Consider the following 20,720-nt stretch of genomic DNA (forward strand, 5'->3'; position numbering starts at 1 on the left):
ATTCTGTGTACTGTGCACCAAAAGAAACTACAGAAAGAAATCGGATCCTGAATCTGACTAACCAGGCACTTGGCATCCTTAATCTGTGAACTCTTATTTTTACTGTTTTAATTGGCTCTATAATAAGTAAATACTATGCAGTTGAACTTAAAATGTGTTTAAATAATACAGCATTCTACTTTAAAACGGTATACCTAATTTCAAAAAATTTTAAATCCACACTCTAAAAGCATAACTGTGGAAGGTGCCATCCCTCCCCCAGTGAAGCTGGAACAGCCTGGCTTGGAGGATAAAAGGAGATGTCATCACATAAATCACCTAAAGTGGTCAACAGACTTTAGCGGTAGACATGCCTCTTACATCAGATGCAAACATTGGTAGTGTTTCTCATTGGAAGTACCTGTTTGGTCCATCTCTCTAAGGCGAACTTCTGGGTCCCAGCAGTTCTCTTGGACCACTCTGAAGACCTTTCCATCTTTCAGCATCTTTGCTTCTCCCTGAGTCAGAAAACTCACATCAGCATCAAAGGTGACCTAAGCTTACTTAGATTAATCCTTCCTCGTATACTTTGGAACGTGGTTCTCCCCTAACCTTTTTAGGGTTTTTTTACTTAATCCTCGAAGAAGTAGAAATCTGTTTATTTAACAGAACTCAACTCTTTGTCCTTGTGCCTTAATATTGGCTTGGATTTGAAGGGGTGTGCTCTGTGGATGTCAGTGGCTGGACACAGAGAGAACAAGGTCATGGTCATGGCCTTTTGGGACTACACAGCTGAGGATTGTGTAAGTCACCTTGCCAGAACCTCTGGCTCCAAGACCCAAGAGGATAGCCCAGCATCTGGAAAACTCTAGATTCATAACATTTTAGAATTGAAAGGACCTCTGAGATAGACCATCTAGTCCAACCCTCTTGTTTTATAGAGAAGCAACAGATGGATAGTGAGAGTAAATAATTTGTCTAGCAGAGCAGGGCCCACTGATGTCAACACCTGCAGGAGGAGGCAGGCCATGCAGTGAATCAGTCTAGCAGCATATGTGAAATTTGGTTCTGAGCTGCTACCTCTACCAGGCATCATGCCTGCCTTGTACACTACCTTTTAATACTCAGTGCGGGGGTGGGGAGGTGCAAACTAAGTGTCTGTGTGGAGCATGGCAGCGGCCTCTTAATTGGGCCTCCTGTTGCTGATCCCTAAAGAAAAGGGAAAAGTTCTGATCCAGGTCCCTGAAATCAGACTGCTAAGGTTCAAATCCCTATTCTGCCACTTACTGTGTGACCATGAGCAAGTTAAACAACATCTCTGAGCCTAAGTTTTCTCAGTTTTTTTTTCAATTTATAAAACAAATATTTATGTGGCACCTAAGGTGGACAATATACTTTCTCTGACTGATGTAAAACTTTAAGGATATATAGTTGAGGAAAAAAGACAAGTTAGTAATCTGCCACCAGAAAATTAGGTCATAAGCATGGAGATTGGAAAGACTGTGAGAAAAGGAAGAAATTAAGGCACAGATTCCCATCCACAGAGACAAAGAACAGAGTACTTGAGCTGGCTGAGCAGACGTTCCATAAGCCAAAGGTTATTATTATTTGTAGATATTAATATTTTATTATTATTTTAAAATTTATTGATGTGTAGTTTGGTTTCTTTTGGTTTTTTTTGTTTTTTTTTTTTGGCTGCACCGTGTGGCATGTGGGATCTTAGTTCCCTGACCGGGGATTGAACCTGTGCCCCTTGCATTTGGAAGCACAGAGTCTTAACCACTGGACCACCAGGGGAGTCCCCTATTGATGTATAGTTGATTTACAATGTTGTGTTAATCTCTACTGTACAGCAAAGTGATTCAGTTATATATACATTCTTTTTCATATTCTTTTCCATTATGGTTTATCACAGGATATAATTCCCTGTGCTATAAAGTAGGACCTTGTTGTTTATCCATCCTATATGTAATAGTTTGCATCTACTAATCCCAAACTCCCAATCCATCATCCTTCTCCCACCCCACCTCCTCCTTGGCAACCACAAGTCTGTTCTCTCTGTGTGTCTGTTTCTGTTTTGTAGACAAGTTCATTTCTGTCATATTTTAAATCCTGCATATAAGTGATATCATATGATATATGTCTTTCTCTCTCTGACTTACTTCACTTAGTATGATCATCTCTAGGTCCGTTCATGTTGCTGCAAATGGCATTATTTCATTCAGATGTTATTATTATTATGCTCTGCAGTGACGTTGTATTTGGAACATCTGAATATCTTTCTCTCTCTGTTATTTAAATTTGAAGATCTGTGCTGGACTCCTTGGATCTCCTGGAGGAGTTGGCATAACTGGGGCACAGCCTTCTTCTCTCGACCAGGCTTCGTTGGAGTGACAGGTCAGTGGTTGCTTTTGGGAGGAAAGAAGATTCTTGGTTCTTCAGTTACCCTGCTTTCATTGCAGCCTCTTCAGCTCCATGAGGAGGTATTGCTTCCAGCTTACCACCCAGCATACAAGGCACGCATACATTGGATTTGGACTGCTTTTGGCCCAGAGAACAAGACGGGTGGGACAGAGTCATGGTCAGAGTCGATAATGACCGCTTACTTTAAATCATTTTGGCAGATGGCACAGATTAGTTCAAACTCGTCCCATTTAGCCATGGCTCCATGGTTTCTTCTGCTTTGTGACATCAAATATCTGTGGAGTCTCATACTCTGTCCCGCTAGCTGTTCTGTCTAGAAACTTCTGAGTTTGGGCTCATTTTTAAGATAGTTATAATAATATGACTTACCTTAAAGGGATCTTGTGAGCATGAAATGGGATAATCTTTATAAAGCACTTAGTAGAGTGTCTGACACATGTTGAGTGTTAGTTATTCTTAGTATTAATGATGTATGGTTAATTAGAGACTGGGCTGTCTCCCGACATTCCCTTGCTTAAGGACACATGACCTCTGGTGGTGCTTCAGAGCCTCAAGATTGCCCTTGGGCCCTACGTGATGGCCGTGTAAGCATGTGGTGATCCAAGGCCTTGAGTTGTGCTTGATGGAGTTCTCTGCACTCCTCCTCTTCCTCTTGGCTTGCGCTCAGGTCTTGCTACAGCTTCCTCCTTTATCCTTCTGATCCAAGGACTAGACCTTCCCCATCTCCTTCATGGACGAGGCCGAGCACTTTTCACCTTGAAGTGCGGCAGCCTGTGCACATCTCCCAAGCATGAGCAAGCCCTCACATCCATGTTTTCATTGCTCACAGACTGGAGAATAGGTCAGTAAGCAAGTGACTTGTGTAACTATGACAGGTATCTACACCCAGGCAGAGCCGAGTCTCTGAGATCTGGACATCAGGATTGATTTGCCTCAGTTCTGATTCTTTGCTGACAATGACAGCACCTGAACCACCTTCTTAGATTGGGGACTCTCCTGCAAGAGTACTGGTAGAGGTAGGGCCCAGCCTCCCTCTACTAAAACCCAAATACTTGCTCTCCTTGTCTCAAACTTGACAGATCAGTGCTTGGTTGTGAATCAAAATCAAGTGATGCAAAAAGACAAGAACAGGGCTTCCCTGGTGGCGCAGTGGTTGAGAGTCCGCCTGCCGATGCAGGGGACACGGGTTCGTGCCCTGGTCCAGGAAGATCCCACATGCCGCGGAGCGGCTGGGCCCGTGAGCCATGGCCGCTGAGCCTGCGCGTCCGGAGCCTGTGCTCCGCAGAGGGAGAGGCCACAACAGTGAGAGGCCCGCATACCGCAAAAAAAAAAAAAAAAAAAAGACAAGAACAGTTGAGTCTATGCTGCCAGTATTGATTCCAGCAGTGGCCATGAGCTATGTCCATTGGCAGTGGTGCTGGTGGCAGTGTCCTAACCGGGCTGTACCTGTGGCATGGCCTTGGCCGTGGCTTCAATCACCTGCACATTTGAGTGTGGTTCCCTAAGCATTTTGTAATTCTTGAGGGGCTTAAAATACTTTCAACAAATTCCTTTTCTGCTTAAACTAACCATTCTTTGTTTCTTTTGTTTGCAAGCAAGGGTGCTGATACTGAATGCACAAATAGAATGTAGGAACACATCTTTTTATTTGTGAAGGGAGTAGAGAGGGGTGGTGGGAAAAGAGAAAAAGTTGACAAACAAACTTTCATTTGGCAATTAGAAGTTTTTTCTTTTGCTTCTTACTAGGAAAGCTTAATTACCATAAAATACCCAGTGTAGCAGAGTGCTGAGAGCCTGGTCTCTGCATTTCAATAGATAGGGGCTTAAATCTCATTAGATTACTTACTAGCAGTCTAACTGGCTAAGTTACAGCCCTTCTGAGTTTAACCTTCACTTTTTCTATCTGTAAAATGTGGACCGTTTTATTTGTCATGCTTGTAGCCACCCAGCATCCTTGGAACACTTCCTATATGCGAAGATATTTTCACATTATGATTCCCCCTTCCTGAGGGGGAATTCAGAATTCACTTTCCCAGCTCCCCTTGTAGCAGGGGCACTGGCATGTGCTCTAGGCTCTGCCGATCAGAAGACCCCACGTGTGACTTTGATTTGGAAGTGAGCCCTGTGAGGAAGCAGAGACTCTGCAGAATCCAGTCTTTTACTAAGGGGTGTTGCCTGAGGTGTCAGACGTGGCTGGAGCAGAAGCTGCAGTGCTTTGCCCTCCAATGTCAGCATCGTCAGCATGAGCTTCCTGTCTCACAGCCTTGCTAGAACAGGTCCCCGGCCAGGTATTGGGCATTGTTTCTGTTAGCACAGCCTCTGAGCTTGATCTCTGGCCCTCCCAGAAAGTCTGTGAGCTGCTTCTCTAATTAAACTAGCTAGAGTGGATTCTGCTGTTTGCAACTAAGAACACAGAATGATACAGAAGTTTCAATACTAGACTGTTTGTAAAGAACTTAGTACAGTCCAGAGAGCTTGCTTAATGAATGATGGCCAGATTTTGTTTTTGTTTTTTGAATTTTATTTTATTTATTTTTTTATACAGCACGTCCTTATTAGTTATCTATTTTATACACATCAGTGTATTCATGTCAATCCCAATCTCCCAATTCATCACACCCCCACCCCCACCCCTTTCCCCCCTTGGTGTCCATACATTTGTTCTCTACATCTGCATCTCAATTTCTGCCCTGCAAACCGGTTCATCTGTACCATTTTTCTAGGTTCCACATATATGCGTTAATATACAATATTTGTTTTTCTCTTTCTGACTTAATTCACTCTGTATGACAGTCTCTAGATTCATCCAATGGCCAGATTTTACCATATACTATCAATGGCAAGGGAGGAAATTGGGTTTCTCTGGGAGGTGCACAAGTAAGTTTTGGTTTCTGACAAAGCAGAACGTGTTAAAACAGAAACGGATCATTTCTTTAGTTCAACTCTTGCATTTACCATTGAGTCCATGAGATGCGGTGGTATAGAGCTTAGCTGCTATAGAGCTCTTAGTGGTATAGAACTGGGAAAAGAATCCAGGTTCATGAAGCCATTATTCCACCCTGTCTGGCTGATATTTGGTAATTGCTGTCTATCTAGTAAGCAAATGTTAATTACTATAATTTCCTAAGGAGTCCAGTCTTTTTGGGGGGTTGCCCTAATTATGTTGCAGGAGAATCAGACTTACTAAACTTTTCACTCCACACCCTTTATGCTGGATCCATCGTAAGGCAAATGAATGACCGCAACTGTCAGGGGAGCTCTTTCTCAGTGAAAATTACCACAGGGCAGCTGTGCCCCAATAGGCTCCCAGTTCGGACGCGCAGGCTCAGCGGCCATGGCTCACGGGCCCAGCCGCTCCGCGGCATGTGGGATCTTCCCGGACCGGGGCACGAACCCGTGTCCCCTGCATCGGCAGGCGGACTCTCAACCACTGCACCACCAGGGAAGCCCTCTCTTTGCTTTTTCAACCAGTATTTTGGGACCTGACAGTTATTGTGGAGAATCAATTCTTGATCCCTCTCACATGATATTTAGGAACCCAGGATCCCCGCAGGGATATAAATGGGCCTCAGACGTCAGCACTTGCTGCTAGGGGAGGGACTGGGGGGTCTCGTAGGTTCTGTTTTTAACATTGATCCCAACATCAACCAAGATCTTAAACTTAACTAAAAATCAAGTAATTGGAGCAAGCTGCTCTAAATTATTTCAACTCAGAAACAAATTGTTTTTTTATAAACTCTTGAAAGAAAATCAAGGGTTCTTTTTGTTATTTTTATTTTAATTAAAGAATTCTCCAACCATCCATCCCCACCCAGATAACTCATTTCAAATATACCTCTAATGTTTTTTAAGCCAGAACAGCATGGGGTAGTAGAAGTCATGATAACTACAGCGGTCAGGAAACATGGATCCTATGTGTAAATCACTTACCCTTAAAGTCCTGCTTTATTTCCAGGGAAGCCCACTTCGAATGACTGACTGCCACAGAGATGTAAAGGCCCCTCTTCCTTGCCCTCACCCCCCAACTTGGGACAACTCTGGAGGTTAGCTTTAGAGCTTTTTGTAGGGTCAGCTGAGGCCTCCACTGAGACTACATCACAGCTCGACATTGCCCTCTGTTTTATCCTGCTTCCTTCTTTTCCCTTTCAGTGATGTCCACTCTAAGAGCACTTCCTGATAAACCTTCTGCATGCTCATCTCTATCTCAGAGTCTGATTCCCAAGGAACTTCACTTCTGACACTTCTGATTCTTAAGTTCTAGTTCTAATACTATCTGCAAATGAGTTCAAATATGGCTGGTATTTCAAATGTCTGGTATCGTGTATCATTAAAAATGTATTTTATGGAATTAACCATATGATACAGCAATCCCACTCCTGGGCACATATCCGGACAAAACTGTAATTCAAAAAGATACATGCACCCCTATGTTCATAGCAGCACTATTCACAATAGCCAAGACATGGAAACAACCTAAATGTTCATTGACAGATGAATGGATAAATAAGATGTGGTATATATATACAAAGGAATACTACTCAGCCATAAAAAAGAATGAAATAATGCCATTTGCAGCAACATGGATGCAACTAGAGATTGTCATACTAAGTGAAGTAAGTCAGGCAGAGAAAGACAAATACCATATGATACCACTTATCTGTGGAATCTAAAATATGACACAAATGAACCTATCTACAAAACAGAAACAGACTCACAGAGACAAGAGACCAAACTTGTGGTTTCCAAGGGGGAGGGGAGGTGGGGGAGGGATAGACTTGGAGTTTGGGGTTAGTAGATGCAAACTATTACACACAGAATGGATAGACAACAAGGAAAAAACTAGCACAGAGGGAAAAAAGAAAAAATGTATTTTAAAATTCAGTATTTCATATCAGATTCCATTCTCCTCCCCCTGCCCCCAGTCCCCACTCAGGCTCTCCCTCTAGACCATGCAAGCTGCCAGGCTGGTTGGACTTGAGGTACAAAGGTGGCAGAAATGGCCCAGACACTGTCACCAGGAAGCAGCCTCTCTCCCACATGACGAGGTTCTGAAGGACAGCTCCACGGAGGCTCTATTACAACCACCTCCCGCTCTATTCTCTCAGCCTACTGCTCTCTCCCCCAGATCTGCTTGTCCTCCTGGCTTGGCCGCTTCTGTCCTTTGATATCAGCATTATCTTTCTCATCCCTCTGAGACTGCATCATTTTCTCACTTCCCTCGGCTTGACGTGTCACCATCCCATCCATTTCCCAATGCCGTTAATTCTGTCTCCAGAATGGACGCTGCAAGGGCCCACTTCTCTCCATCTCCACTGCTCCAGCTCTGGTCCAAGCCCCATACTCTCTCACCTGGACGACTGCTCCAGCCTCCAGCCTCCAGCCTCATCTCTTGCTGCTTTCACTCTTGCTCCCCTCCAGCCCAGTCTCCACAAAGCAGCCAAGTAAACTCTTAAAACCCAAAATCAGATCTCGCTACCTCCGCCGCTTAAAACTCATGAATCGATTCTTGTTGCCCTGAGGTGAAATCCAAACTCCTTAACCTGGCCTAAGACCCTTCATCATCCAACCCCTGCCTACCTCCGCAGCTTCATCCCACGCCTACACCTGTATAAGCAGGCGCTTTGTTAACCCTTTTCAGAATATTCTAAGTATGCTGTTTGCTTTCTGTTTGGAACCTGATTGACTTAGCTAAAGGTATGTACATAAACATATTAAATAATACTATGTCCTTTTTAATAGGTGCATGTATGGAAAAGTAAAATCACAGGAAAAGGTCTGCAAAGATACCCACCAAACTGTTAATAGGAATTACTTTTGAGCATGGGGAGGGCTGATCCAAGGGAACTGTAGCTTTATCTTCAATAGCTTAAATTTAAAAAGGAGAATTTATTTGACAGCCTTATTTTTTTAAAGTACCTTAAATCAAGAAAGGTTTCATTTGATTTTGTCATTTTTGTACGAATGTTATATTTGCATTGCAAATGGGACTCTTTCTCAGTTCGTGTAGTTAATTCATATAATAAATGCATGTAAAATGAGAAAAATAAATAAAAAATAGAAAGGAGAATTTATTCAGATTCTACATATGTAATGGAAAGTTAAGCTTAAAAATAAAAACAGGAGATGAGGATATTGGACTAGAGGAATGGCTTTCAATCGATTTTGGCTGCGACCCCACATTAAAAAATATATTTTCCATTGTGACCCACTGCATCTGTATAGATCTATTGGGGCTGGCCAAAAAGTTCGTTCGGGCACATTGTTCTGGAAGAAGACGAACGAACTTTTTGGCCAATCGAAGATTTATACAGATACAAACTGAGACAAAAGTTTGATGAAGCAATACTTACTCTTACCATGAACAATACATTCTGCTATTTTCTTTTGTAATCTATTTTATTTTTAAAGCTGTCCTAACCCACTGAATTGATATTATGACTCACTGTTGGGTTGCAGCCCGTATTGTCAAACACTGGACTAGATGCTCCCTAGTCCTACAGTCCTATGATTCTTTATCTTCATGAGAATTGCCCCCGCCTTGGCCTTCCCACCCCCTTGAATTCCCTTACTATTTATTTTCTCTTTTGCTCGGCACAAAATTGTCACTATCTGCATGTTCTTTATTCATTTGAGTGTCTTCCTGGCTCCGCAGTGAGAGGGAAATCATGTTTTAGAGCAGGAACATGATGATCGAAGATCACACATAATAGTGTGTCTGAAAATGCTAAGTGTGATGGAAATGGCGTGTGTGTGTGTCTTTGTATTTCAAGGGCCTGAAGAACACTCAGTCGATGTTTCTAGATGCTGCTGACCCATGGATTTGAACTAGGTCCTGTGTCTGGCCTCCTTTAAATGCTGTTGGGTGTTCCTGCCATCAGCACTCAATTCTGCCGCCACCCCATGTGGCTCCTGAGAGGAGGCCGTACATACTTTTATGAATCTTCAACCAAATTATAAATATTCAACCCAAGGACAAATGTTGTTTTTCAGTTCTGAACAAGGCTTTACCATGGCAAACAAATACCCCTTGTTTCATTCCAAAAGCACTGAAAAACCAAAGATTAAGACGAGAAACAAATAGGGCAGACCAGAGAAGTGTATTGCAAAGACCTTTCAGAAAACAGGAATCTCTGAGGTAAATCATTCATGGGGGACAGAAAAGATTTGTTCACCAAAGGGATACAGGAGAATGAAAAGAAATTTCTACCCCAAAGTGCTGGATTTTCTCATTGCTCTTAGCTGAATTTGCATATTTGTATATATTTGCATGTTGTTTTCCAGTGACTGTGATCCCTGACCACTGTAATTAGGTAAATACCAATTTGGTTCTGTTTTGGTTTGTTTTGTTTCTGAAACAGAGGAAAGGAAAGTGTCACTGTTTTGTTTTATAAGACTACTGTTATATCCAGTTTTGCTGGAAATATCAGGTAATAGATTTGACTGGAAATATTTTCATTCTTGGATTTTTTTTGTTTGTTCTGGGTTTTTTTTTTTTTTTTTAGATTTGCTGTTAAGTTTTTACAGTCTCTTTGACACAGAAGCAAGGATGAAATGAAGGCCATTCAAATCCAGTGTCAAGGTTACAAACTGCAGCCTGGGACAGGGAGTAAAAAAAAAAAAAAAATTACAGGCTGCCCATCCCTGCACTTGGGGCTTCCTAGTGGCCTTGTCATCATCTCCACTCAGCTTGTCTTCTCTTTTGGGGAGACTTGAGGCCAGCTTAGATCATCAGCTCCCGGGCTAGGAACTGACACTTTTCATGGGAGAAGTGCAGCCCAGTGTCTAAATTGGCACTTAGTGGGTGGCCTTTGATGAAAGTGAAAATGGGCTGCTCCAGAGATTCTGATGTTTAAAAAACTCTAATGATTTCCCACTGCCTTCAGGATCAAGTACAAAGGCCTAAACCCATCCTCCAAGGCCCCGTCTGATGAGGCTTCTGCCTACCTCTCCAGCTTCTTCCCACCACTTTGTGCCCCAAACTCTTACCTGCCTCTATCCATCCTCCACAGATCAGACAAGGTGACCTTTTTCAGCCGCTAAGACCCTCCGAAGAATTTGCATTACATTGAGAATAAAACCCGGCCTCCTTAGCACGTGCTACAAGTCCCTCCATGATATGGCCCCTGCCTACCTGGTTTCCTTCCATCTCCCCCTTTCACCACATCTCAGCCAAACTGCCCTCCTTCCTGTTCCTTGAACACAGCTCTTCCTCATATGGCGGGCTTTGCAACTGCTATTCCCTCATCCAGGGATGCTCTTCCAGGCTTTTCCTTCTCATCCTCTAAGTCTTTGCTAGCTCCCCGACCAGCCAGCCCAGATGCATCTCCCCAGTCATTCCCTGTTCCAGCACTGTTTTTATTTCATTCTCTGAAGTGATCATGTTTGTTTGTCTCCCCCTAGAATTTGAGCACCACAAGGGCAGGGGGTATGTCTGTCTTGTTCACCAGCATATTCCGCGTGTCTAGACTGGTGGGCCTGGCATCAAATAGGTGTCGATAAAAATCAGTGAGTAAGTGAGTGAATAGAGCCAGTGGTTTTCAAACTTGAGTGAACATCAGAACCAGCTGGAGGCTTGTCAAAACTCAGATTGCTGGGCTTCCCTGGTGGCGCAGTGGTTGAGAATCTGCCTGCCAATGCAGGGGACACGGGTTCGAGCCCTGGTCTGGGAAGATCCCACATGCCGCGAAGCAACTAGCCCCATGAGCCACAACTACTGAGCCTCCGCGTCTGGAGCCTGTGCTCCGCAACAAGAGAGGCCGCGATAGTGAGAGCCCTGCGCACCGTGATGAAGAGTGGCCCCTGCTTGCCACAACTAGAGAAAGCCCTCGCACAGAAACGAAGAGCCAACACAGCCCAAAATAAATAAATAAATTTTTTTTTTAAAAAAAGGCAAAATTCCTTTAAAAAAAAAAAAAAAGATTGCTGGCCCTATCCTCAGCGTTCCTGATTTGGTAGGTCTGAGGTGAGGCCCAAGAATTTGCCTTTCTCCCAGGTTCCCAGGTGAAATTGAACTCGCTGGTCCACAGACCACACTTTGAGAAATGCTGGTACCAGCCCCAGCCAAATGCTTGAGTTCTAGGCTTACGTAGGTTTGATATCTCCAGGCCTTTGCTCCCTGTCTTTGCTTTCTAGTTTGCTTTATTCCTTGGGCAAGCCTTCACCTCTGCTTCCAGACCCAGGATGAGCATCACTTCTTCCAGGAGGCCTTCTCCAGTCCTTGGTGCCCAAGTGTACATCCTCCAGTACCTGGTGCAAAAGCTGTCCTTACCTCATCACAGTGCATTGAGTTACCCCTGCACATGGGCTTCCCACACCACCAGTCCTCCAAGGGGCCTTAGTCATGTCTGTGCTCCACTGGGAGCTCAGGGGGGCTCCCCATGCACTCCACGAGGGCTTGTGATGCCTCTGAAAATGAAGTCAGACCTGACCTGTGTGCAGCTCTAGATTTGCAGCTCTCTCAGGCTGAATGCTTTGCCCCAAGCCTTCTTCCTCTCGCTCTTTCCTCTGACCAAACTCAACCCTTTCTAACAGTGGCTTCTTCTCCCTTTTGCCTCCAGTGTTTAATTTCTCAGCCTGTGCGCAAACCTAAACTGTTCCATTTATTTGGTCAGCTGTAATATAATGTCATAACTGTGGAGAGGGCCAGGTTGCTTCCTTGACACAGAGCAATGCTAAAATTGGTTCTAGGGCAAAAAAAAAAAAAAAAGAGAGAGAGAGGGAGAGACATTTCTTAATGGCTTGTGCAATTCCAGTTTTATCTTCCTGAATGCTGTTCTTTGACGTTATCCTCATTTTTGCAAATAATTTAGAGAAACCTCAGTGCTGTCCCCTTGCCTACTATAAAGTCGATTGGAGGGCAGAAGAGTTGGGGGTTCCTAGAGGCCCGCCTGCTGGAAGGTTTCAGACTCAGGAGGTCTGTGGGTCTGAGGCATGCTCGTGCTTTGGGAGAAACTCACCTTGCCGTGGTGTTGGAGCTGCACCCAGCCTCCATATCCGAATCTCTGTGGGGGAGAGGAAGCACAGTTAGACTGAAAGATCAAAGCAGAGAGGACTGCAATAAAGGCGCATCCCTGGGACAGAGCATCCCAAGCTCTATCCTTTCAAGCAACACTTTCCCATTTTTCCCCACGCTCATGATCACTTAGTCAACATTTATATTCAAATCAATGTTTTTCCTGAAATGTATTTATTCAGGAAGAAAATTCTCTATCATAGAAGTGCTAGTTTTACCTTTTCTCCTAATGCAGGTTGTAATTTTTAAATAAGGATGCACATTAAAAAATATTTGTGTACCACCTAAAATCCTTTCCAGGCCACTAGGAGTACAGACCGTAGGGACCACTCTTTAGGAAATACCATCTTAGAACATTAACCCTGTTCTTCAAACTGTGGTTTGCAATCTGTGAGTAGATCATGAAATCAGTTTAGTGGTTAATGACCCAGATGTTCTAAAAACATGAAGTAGTACGTGTAACAGATAAGGCTGGTGTCCTACCCATATTCCTTCCCCGTAGTGTGTCTGTGCACACCAGCCCTCCTTCAACTAAAAGCACTCGCATTTCTTTGACAAGATTTTCCCTTTTGCCATTGGCGCCAACTTTGATTAGGCCCTTCTAGAAGACCAGAAGTACCAGGAAATTAGTGGTGCTAATTTCCACCCCCCAAATCCCTCAGTCAACGACTGAGGGCATTTGTATATAAACTGCACACACTGGTTTCCTCACCTCCTCGGGCAGGATGTCTCTGAGGTGAGGCACACATTCTACACTTTCACTGGCTGCCTTGCTTTCCCTGTCTCATTTCCCCACTCTACTGGTGTTTCCTGGCATCACCTCCAGAGTAAACTGTTCGCATTTGAATCCGTATCTCAGGGTCTGCTTCTTGGAAAACCCAAGTTAAGATAGTAAAGCAATGGAATGGAATGGAATGAAATAGGATAGGATAGCATAGGATAGCATAGCATAGAACAAATATATGAGAATGGCTTCTGTGTAGTATTAGTTTCATGAAACTGTTGTTTCCATTATAGATATAAATGTTTGTACCTAGTCAAGTATGAAATATATTTCTTCTTGGGGGTCATAAATAAAAATATTTGAAAGATTCTGCCCGTGAACATAGGCATATATGACTCATGTAACTATAGGTTTTAAAATCTCATTCTTTTCATTCATTCATTCATTTGTCAAACCCTCATGGAGTCCCACCATAACCAGCCTTTCTAGGGCAGAGAAAATAGAAGTGAAGGACAGTTGCAGCCTGTGTGGAGCACAGTCTTGAGAGGGCGAGGCCAGGGTGGGTGGGTAATTGAAGAGCCTTACCATGTGTGAGGCATGCTGTGATAGAGTGACATACAGGTTCCCCGGGAGGAGTGGGGGAGGGTACTGACACACAACATGGGCCAGGCGGTGTCATGGGAGGGAGGCTGGAAAGGTAACCTGGGGTCAGATTGGAGAGGTGCTTCCAGTGTTCAGCATTTCCACGCTCCAGAGCAATGGCTCTCAAAGTGTGAAGTTAAGGGGAGGGTGTGGAGGCCAGAGACCACAGTGTAAAGGGCTCATGAACAGCTCTTGTCAGCAACAATGGGTAGAGGTAGTGAAGCTAAATATTGTGCAACTCCTCGCTTGTTGTGGTTGGATGAGACCAGGTGACCGTGGCTTGGCTCTCATGTCACAGTACAGGGATGTTGTCTTGAGGGGGTCAGGTTCTGGCAGATCCCTCTTCCTGGCTTCCCTCTCACCTGCAGACTCAGAGGGGAGGTCTGGGCCTGCAGCACAGGGGTGTTTGTGTGTCTCTATGTCTGTCCCTGCATTCTGCCCCAGTAGACTTAAGATTTGGTCAGTTCTTTACCAGCCTTGTTCTACCTGGGCAGAAGGTCTGTTCTTGAATTCCAGCTCCAAATTGTCACATTAGCTCTGGAAGTCCACCTGCCTCCTCCCAGGTGACACTGGAGGACCTGGCTTACTAGGCTGGTCACGCAAGTGAACCTGTCCATCAGGGACCCCAGCTCCTCCTCCCGGCACCCAATTTCTCCTTCGTTGGTGCCCTCCCACCCCTTCATGCATTCAGTACCCTTGTGCTTTTCCCCTCTCTTCTCCTGGATAAAGCTGCCCAGAGTGCATGTCGGGGGAAGGGGTGGAATGTCCTCAATCAGTTACACTTTACAGTAAACCGAAATGCTCTCTTGAACCAGAAATTTACCATTGAAATCTTAATTTACTGTAAAAGGAAAGGTTTTATTTCCTTCTTTCCTTCCTTCCTCTGTTCCTTCCTTCCTCACTTTCTTTCTTTCTTTTTCTTAATTCCCTATGGAATGTTAACCCATAAGTTAGCTGGTGAGAGAAGTATTGCCCTGGGGAAGGGCAGAGAGGCAGGGAGGGGCAGAAAGGAAGGATCTGGTCACACACAACAGTCCGCCTACAAGATACTTTCTTGGAGTAACTTAACATCTTGAAGCCGCTGTTTTCTTATGTGTGAAATGAGGCTCACCGCAGTCGCGGTGACATAAGGTTTTATGGGAAGTAACTGAAACAATTTGGACAAAGCTATGGACACCAGACCTGGCTTACAGAAAGGGCTTCATCAATGCTAACCATGATAATGGTGGTGACAGTGGTGGGAGCAGAGGCGGTGGTGGCAGTAGTGGTGATGATGATGGTGATGACGATGGTAGGGATGGTGGCGATAGTAATGGCAGTGGTGGAAGCTATGACATGGTAGTGGTGATAGTTGTGGTAGTGCGTTTGGTGACAGTGGTGGTACCAATGATGGTGATGGTAGTGGTGGCAGGCAGTAATGGCAGTGGGGGTGGCATGGCGGTGACAGCCTCTTCCATCCTGAGGTCGTGAAATAAGGTGGACACTGGGAGCAGACACTAAGGAGTGCTGTGAAGGAAGAAGCCCTTTGTCACTCTGTGTTCCTCCCTTCCCTGTCTTGGAAAGCACTTGGAACGCTTTGGAACACCTTGTACTTGCCCTGAGCCTTTACAAAGACCTAACTTATTTGGGGCAACTTTATTCTGCTCCACATCTGGCCTCCACACAATCCCCAGGCTCTCATCCTAGGTTGAACCAAGCCTGGGGTCTGAAATTTTTGACCCTTGGAGTAGTTTTTGCCAGAGCGTATGCCAGGAGGCATTTACCATCTGAAAATGTTTGACAGTGACCAGTGTCCCATAGACAGTTATGGGCATGACAAATAAAAAAACATATTAAAAATTCAAGGGCGGGCTTCCCTGGTGGCGCAATGGTTGAGAGTCCGCCTGCCGATGCAGGGGACGCGGGTTCATGCCCCGGTCCGGGAAGATCCCACATGCCGCGGAGCAGCTGGACCCGTGAGACATGGCCGCTGAGCCTGCGTGTCCGGAGCCTGTGCTCCGCAGCGGGAGAGGCCACAACAGTGAGAGGCCTGCGTACCGCAAAAAAAAAAAGAAAAAAAAAAAAACCGTTAAAAATTCAAGGGAATTCACTTCTATCTACAAGAGTTGTGTTTCTGAAATGGGTATATGTGAATCAGAGGTTGATGAGCTGAATGACATTTTTAATGTCTTGGGGACCTCACACTCATGAGGTGAATAATGAACCTCCTGGGTAATGAAACCAGATATCTGTTTCCTCAGAGGAGTTGTTTAAAAGTCAAGTTACGTCTGGGATTTTGTCTCCTAAAACCTTACAGCGATCAAGTGCAATTAAATCATCACTAATGAAAGAAGATGTAAACATATAATTTTTTTCCTAAAGGCTGGAATTTTGGGACCCCATTTAAAATTAGAAGAATCTTTGCACACCCTACTCTCAGATACCTAGTAGGTGGGCAATGAAGTCTTGCTGAAGGAAAAAGCTGAAACCTTATTAGCATCCTTGTTGTTATGAATAATCCCATTGTGGATCAATCTGAAACAACTTTCACCCTGGTTTCTTGGGCCAGAGTGTGGGTCCTGATTCATCAGGAACAATGTAATCAAGTGCACCCTGAATCTACTCTCTTTCTACCTCAGGTAGATTTCCCCCCCTAAGGATCTTAACTCTGACTACAATCATTATTAGCAAGTGAAAAATGCAAAAATTTCTCAAATCCCAGTCCTTTGTAATCATTAGTTAATCACCAACCCAGGAGTGTTGATTCTGCTTTTCTATTTCTTTACTGCATAAGGAGGTCAAGGATTCTGAAGTGTGTCTATTAATATTTAACAAGAAAAGGCAGGTTTGAAAAGAGATATCAGTTCTTCCAAAGGGGCTTCATCTTCCAAAATAAAACTAGGACTGGCTTAGTCTTTTCATTTTTTTTTATTGGGAAGTTTGAACAAATGGTGAGAAAAGATCGGAGATTGATGTTTTGAAATAATATGTTACCTACTAAGAAACGATTTGAAGACAAAGGAAATTCTGCTAGAAGTATTGAACTCTATGAACGCCAAGGACTATCTGCTGTCCACTAATGTCACTTTAATACTCTGATCATATAGACTGGAAATAAGGAAAGAGAGAGAGAGAGAAGGAACCCAGCACCATTTAGATGTATTTTCATTTATCTCCCTCCTCCCAGTTTGAAAACACAAACTGTTTTCTGCGAATTGTTTCATCACTGACTTGCCTGCAGTCCAACAGAAACTTCCAGCACATAGCAGATCACATTGCTTGACCTGCTGTGAGGAAGCCCTCAGTGGGTTTACATGAGTGTGGAGAGTTGGGGAGCGGGCTGGTGTCTAGCAGAGGGAAGCAGGGACATCCCCCCCATGATGTGCTCCTGGGCAGCTCTCGGAAGGTAGGTGTGGGTGTAGAGCTATGGAGGGGGCACCATAGCCCCACGAAGCTCTGGGATTCTAGGCTCATTTCTGAGTCTCAGGGGCCTCATTTGTCCAGCAGGGCTAATGATAGAAATCCTATCTGAAACTCACAAGATTTTATATGAATCAAATTACATGTATATATTGCTCTCTGGAAGTGTAAGAGTATTATGATTATTATTACTACCATCAGCAGCATCATAATCATCAAGTATATCAGTTATTGAAATAAAAACAGACTCACAGACATAGAGAACAGGCTTGTGGTTGCCAAGGGGGAGGGGAGGTAGGGAAGGGAAGGATTGGGAGTATGGGATTAGCAGAGGCAAACTATTATATATAGGGTGAATAAACAATAAGGTCCTACTGTATAGCACAGGGAACTATATTCAATATCCTGTGACAAACCATAATGGAAAAGAATATGAAAAAGAATATATATATATATTATATATATATACTCAGTTATATACATATAACTGAGTCACTTTGCTGTACAGAAGAAATTAACACAGCATTGTAAATCAACTATACTTCAATAAAATTTTTTTTAAAAAGTATATCAGTTATCTGCTTGCAGGGTGTGAGATTGCTTGATAAAATCCTGGTTTATGGGTACAAAATGCCCCTCCCCTCTTTTCAGGAATAATTAGAAGATAGGAAGGCATAACTAGAAGATAGGAAGGCATAACTAGAAGATAAGAAGGCATAACATAAAGAGCCAGCAGAACTTGTGCATGGGGAATCTCCAGGGCACACAGCTGTGGCTATAGCCTCCCCATGCTCTGCATCCCTGAGCTTCTGGAGCAGTTTTGTTTTTTGTTTTTTGGAGCAGTTTTAACAATGCCTTCAGGGCCCTGCATTAAGTGGGACGGCTAGAAACTGTCAGCTCTTGGTGACCAGTTCTCAGCTCAAAGTGGAGGCAGGCTTGGGAGGTAGGGTTATGGCACAGGATACTAGGTGGAATGTTTTGGGTATTCATCACTAACATTGTGAAGTGGTGTCTACACTTTAATAAAATATGATGAGGATGACAGCATTCAGAGCAGCAAGTTCCCATGTAGGCACTTAGGCTCCTTTTGGAGGGGTTAGTTTGATAGGGTTAATTCTTACCATGGACTATAATAGGAAAACCTTTCAAAGATGTTTAGCATCACTTGTATTTTCTGATCTACAATGTCCACGGTCCATCTTACCTAAAATACCAGTGGACAAAGAAACACTTAAGATGACCATTTTTCCAGGAGACAACTATGAGTAGAAAATCGTTTCATCTACCTGCACAAATGAAACAGTGAACCACATTTTAATTAGAGTTTGGGTTCATTCATTTTTACTCACTTGGGATAAAAAAGATGAAACACTATGAGTAGTGTATAAGTACTAGAGAAGGCTGAAGATTGGGTAAGATCTGATACTTAGCCCGAACAAAACTCAAACCAACTTTAAATTTCTTTCATTTTTCCCCGGCTTCCTGTTTTAGTGTTCATTTAAAAGTTCTTAATGACAAAAAAGAAATGTCCATCTTTTGAGAAACACAGAGAAGAGTCTTGAGAGACATTCATTGTGCAAATGTTTCATGTCATTTCCTCTAGGTTTTTTTTTTTTTTGATGTTCCTACTCTGTACTTCATAACAAGGATTTACAGCTAAAGAACATCAAAAAGGCATGGTTTCAGACAGTGTCTTAAAATAGACTAAAAAAAATTCCACAGAGCTATCATTTGGTGCTTCTAAAACTTATTTTAAACATTTTAGAAAGGAGATATGTTTTAGAAGTAATGAGAACCTATCACATTCTGTTTTTTAATAGTCTCTTACTTGAAACCATAATTGTCACCTATCTCCCCAGCAGCTGAATATGTGACTTAAATGGAAGTAAACCTGCTTGACTTACATTGTCCAGAAGTTTTAAAGTGTGCTTCATTTGAGGGGAAAAGGGATTTTGAGAGAACACTTACTTCTTTTTATCAATGTTCTTTCAAAATAAATATGAAGTCATTAAAAAAAACTAGGAAATCAGAATAACTTAATAACTACCAAATAACTTAAAATCACTCCTAAAGCAGAGAAACTTAACATCTAACTCCCAAAAGAAGACATCATTCTATAGTAGAGGCATTGAGAAATGCTGGAGAAGTTCTAGAAATAATTCAGCAAATTAATCACCATTACCTTCTTTAGATCTGGCCATTCTTTTGGTAGAATATGACTGTGGATGTCAATTTTCATCTCCACGGGATCAGAGGAGACGCATGTAAAGAAAGAAGTTTTGATATGAAGAGGTCTTCATGAAAACCATGCAGTTAATTGATTTACTTCGTCCTTACAGCTGCCTTCAGGCACCACTCAGTATGCCTGCTCAGCCGGTGTAGATCCATTGGAGCTGCCTTCTTAAAGTCCACAGTTCTGTTTATCTGTCCACTTGGCTTTGGGTCAACAACTCTTTGGTAATCAGGACTCCGGGCACAAAATTAAAAAACAAAACAAAACTGTACTAAACCCCGTGAGGTCAAATGTACTGCAGACTACTTTTGAGTGATAGCAGGTCAAAAATGGACTAATCTTTGTTTTTGAATATTTTAATTTTTATCAAGATATACATAATTAAAAATCAAATATCAGAAGACTTTTAAAGAAAATAATAGATCCCTGACTCATCTGTTCTTATTCTTGGTTTCATTCCCCAGAAGAAACCAATTGTAATGCTTTTTGCTTTTTGTATGGTAGTTACCTCTAGGTCTTTAAACAGTACTTAGCAATTGGCTTGTTCATGAAAATCTAGCATGTTGAAACGTGTGGAGGAAGTTTCATCTTGACTTTTAAATCATAGAAAGAACCCATACTTGGTATATGTTATTTCCTCCATTGCCTTTTCTTTCATTTGTTCATTCATGCGTTTGACAAACTTTTATTGAGAACTACTATGTGCTGAGAATATAAGGTTGAGTGAGAGATAAAATGATACGTACATTGTTATAGGTATTTGTACAGAGTGTAAGTGTAGGGAGAAGTAGAGGGTTGTCAGAGCAGTTTGGGGAGGGCTTCCACTGGAGCATAAAGGGATGCTTATGGTCATGCTTCCAGAGAGAGCCTGGAGCAAAGTAGCCCTTTATTGTTCTGTGTTTGTCCTTTCCTATTCCTGGAAAGCTTAAAATGTTCAGGGGACCTAAGGACCCTGGCAAAACCTTGAACCTGCTTTGGAATGCTTCCATCAGCTCAGTCTCCACAATGAAGGGACTAGGTAGTTTAAAAAAAACAGCCTTCCTACTAGGCTATTCAACTAGAATCTGGATAAATTTTAACAAACATTCTTTTCAACTAGATTCTGGATAAATTATAACAAACATATGTTTAAATGCTTGCTCAGCTTGAAAGAAAATGCAGGAAATCCTCAAGATCATTTTTGTAAAAAGTTCAATGAGCTTAAGCAAATGAATTAGCCTTAAAATAACATGGAGGCACATGCCAGTACTCAGGGTAAGTGTAAGCAGTTTTAAAGCACTTTCTATGGGCTAGGCACTGTTCCAAGC

At 43.0% G+C, this 20,720-nt stretch overlaps 1 protein-coding gene across 2 annotated transcripts in view; it reads right to left on the reverse strand.

The window, feature by feature from the left end:
- ACMSD (aminocarboxymuconate semialdehyde decarboxylase) overlaps positions 1-19,419 on the reverse strand; it is a 63,472-nt gene extending 44,053 nt beyond the window's left edge. Inside the window, exons 1-3 of one of the 2 annotated variants that reach the window (XM_030850104.2) lie at positions 19,363-19,419; positions 12,360-12,404; positions 401-497 (exon numbers count right to left, since the gene is read on the reverse strand). In XM_030850104.2, the coding sequence (XP_030705964.1) occupies positions 401-497; positions 12,360-12,404; positions 19,363-19,419 (199 nt within the window). Of the gene's footprint in view, positions 1-400; positions 498-12,359; positions 12,405-19,362 lie in introns of those variants that run through there. The other variant, XM_030850105.2, reaches the window with a different exon arrangement.
- Positions 19,420-20,720: the final 1,301 nt, after the last annotated feature.

The sequence above is a fragment of the Globicephala melas genome, chromosome 7, assembly GCF_963455315.2.
Source record: "Globicephala melas chromosome 7, mGloMel1.2, whole genome shotgun sequence".
Lineage (NCBI taxonomy): Eukaryota > Metazoa > Chordata > Mammalia > Artiodactyla > Delphinidae > Globicephala > Globicephala melas.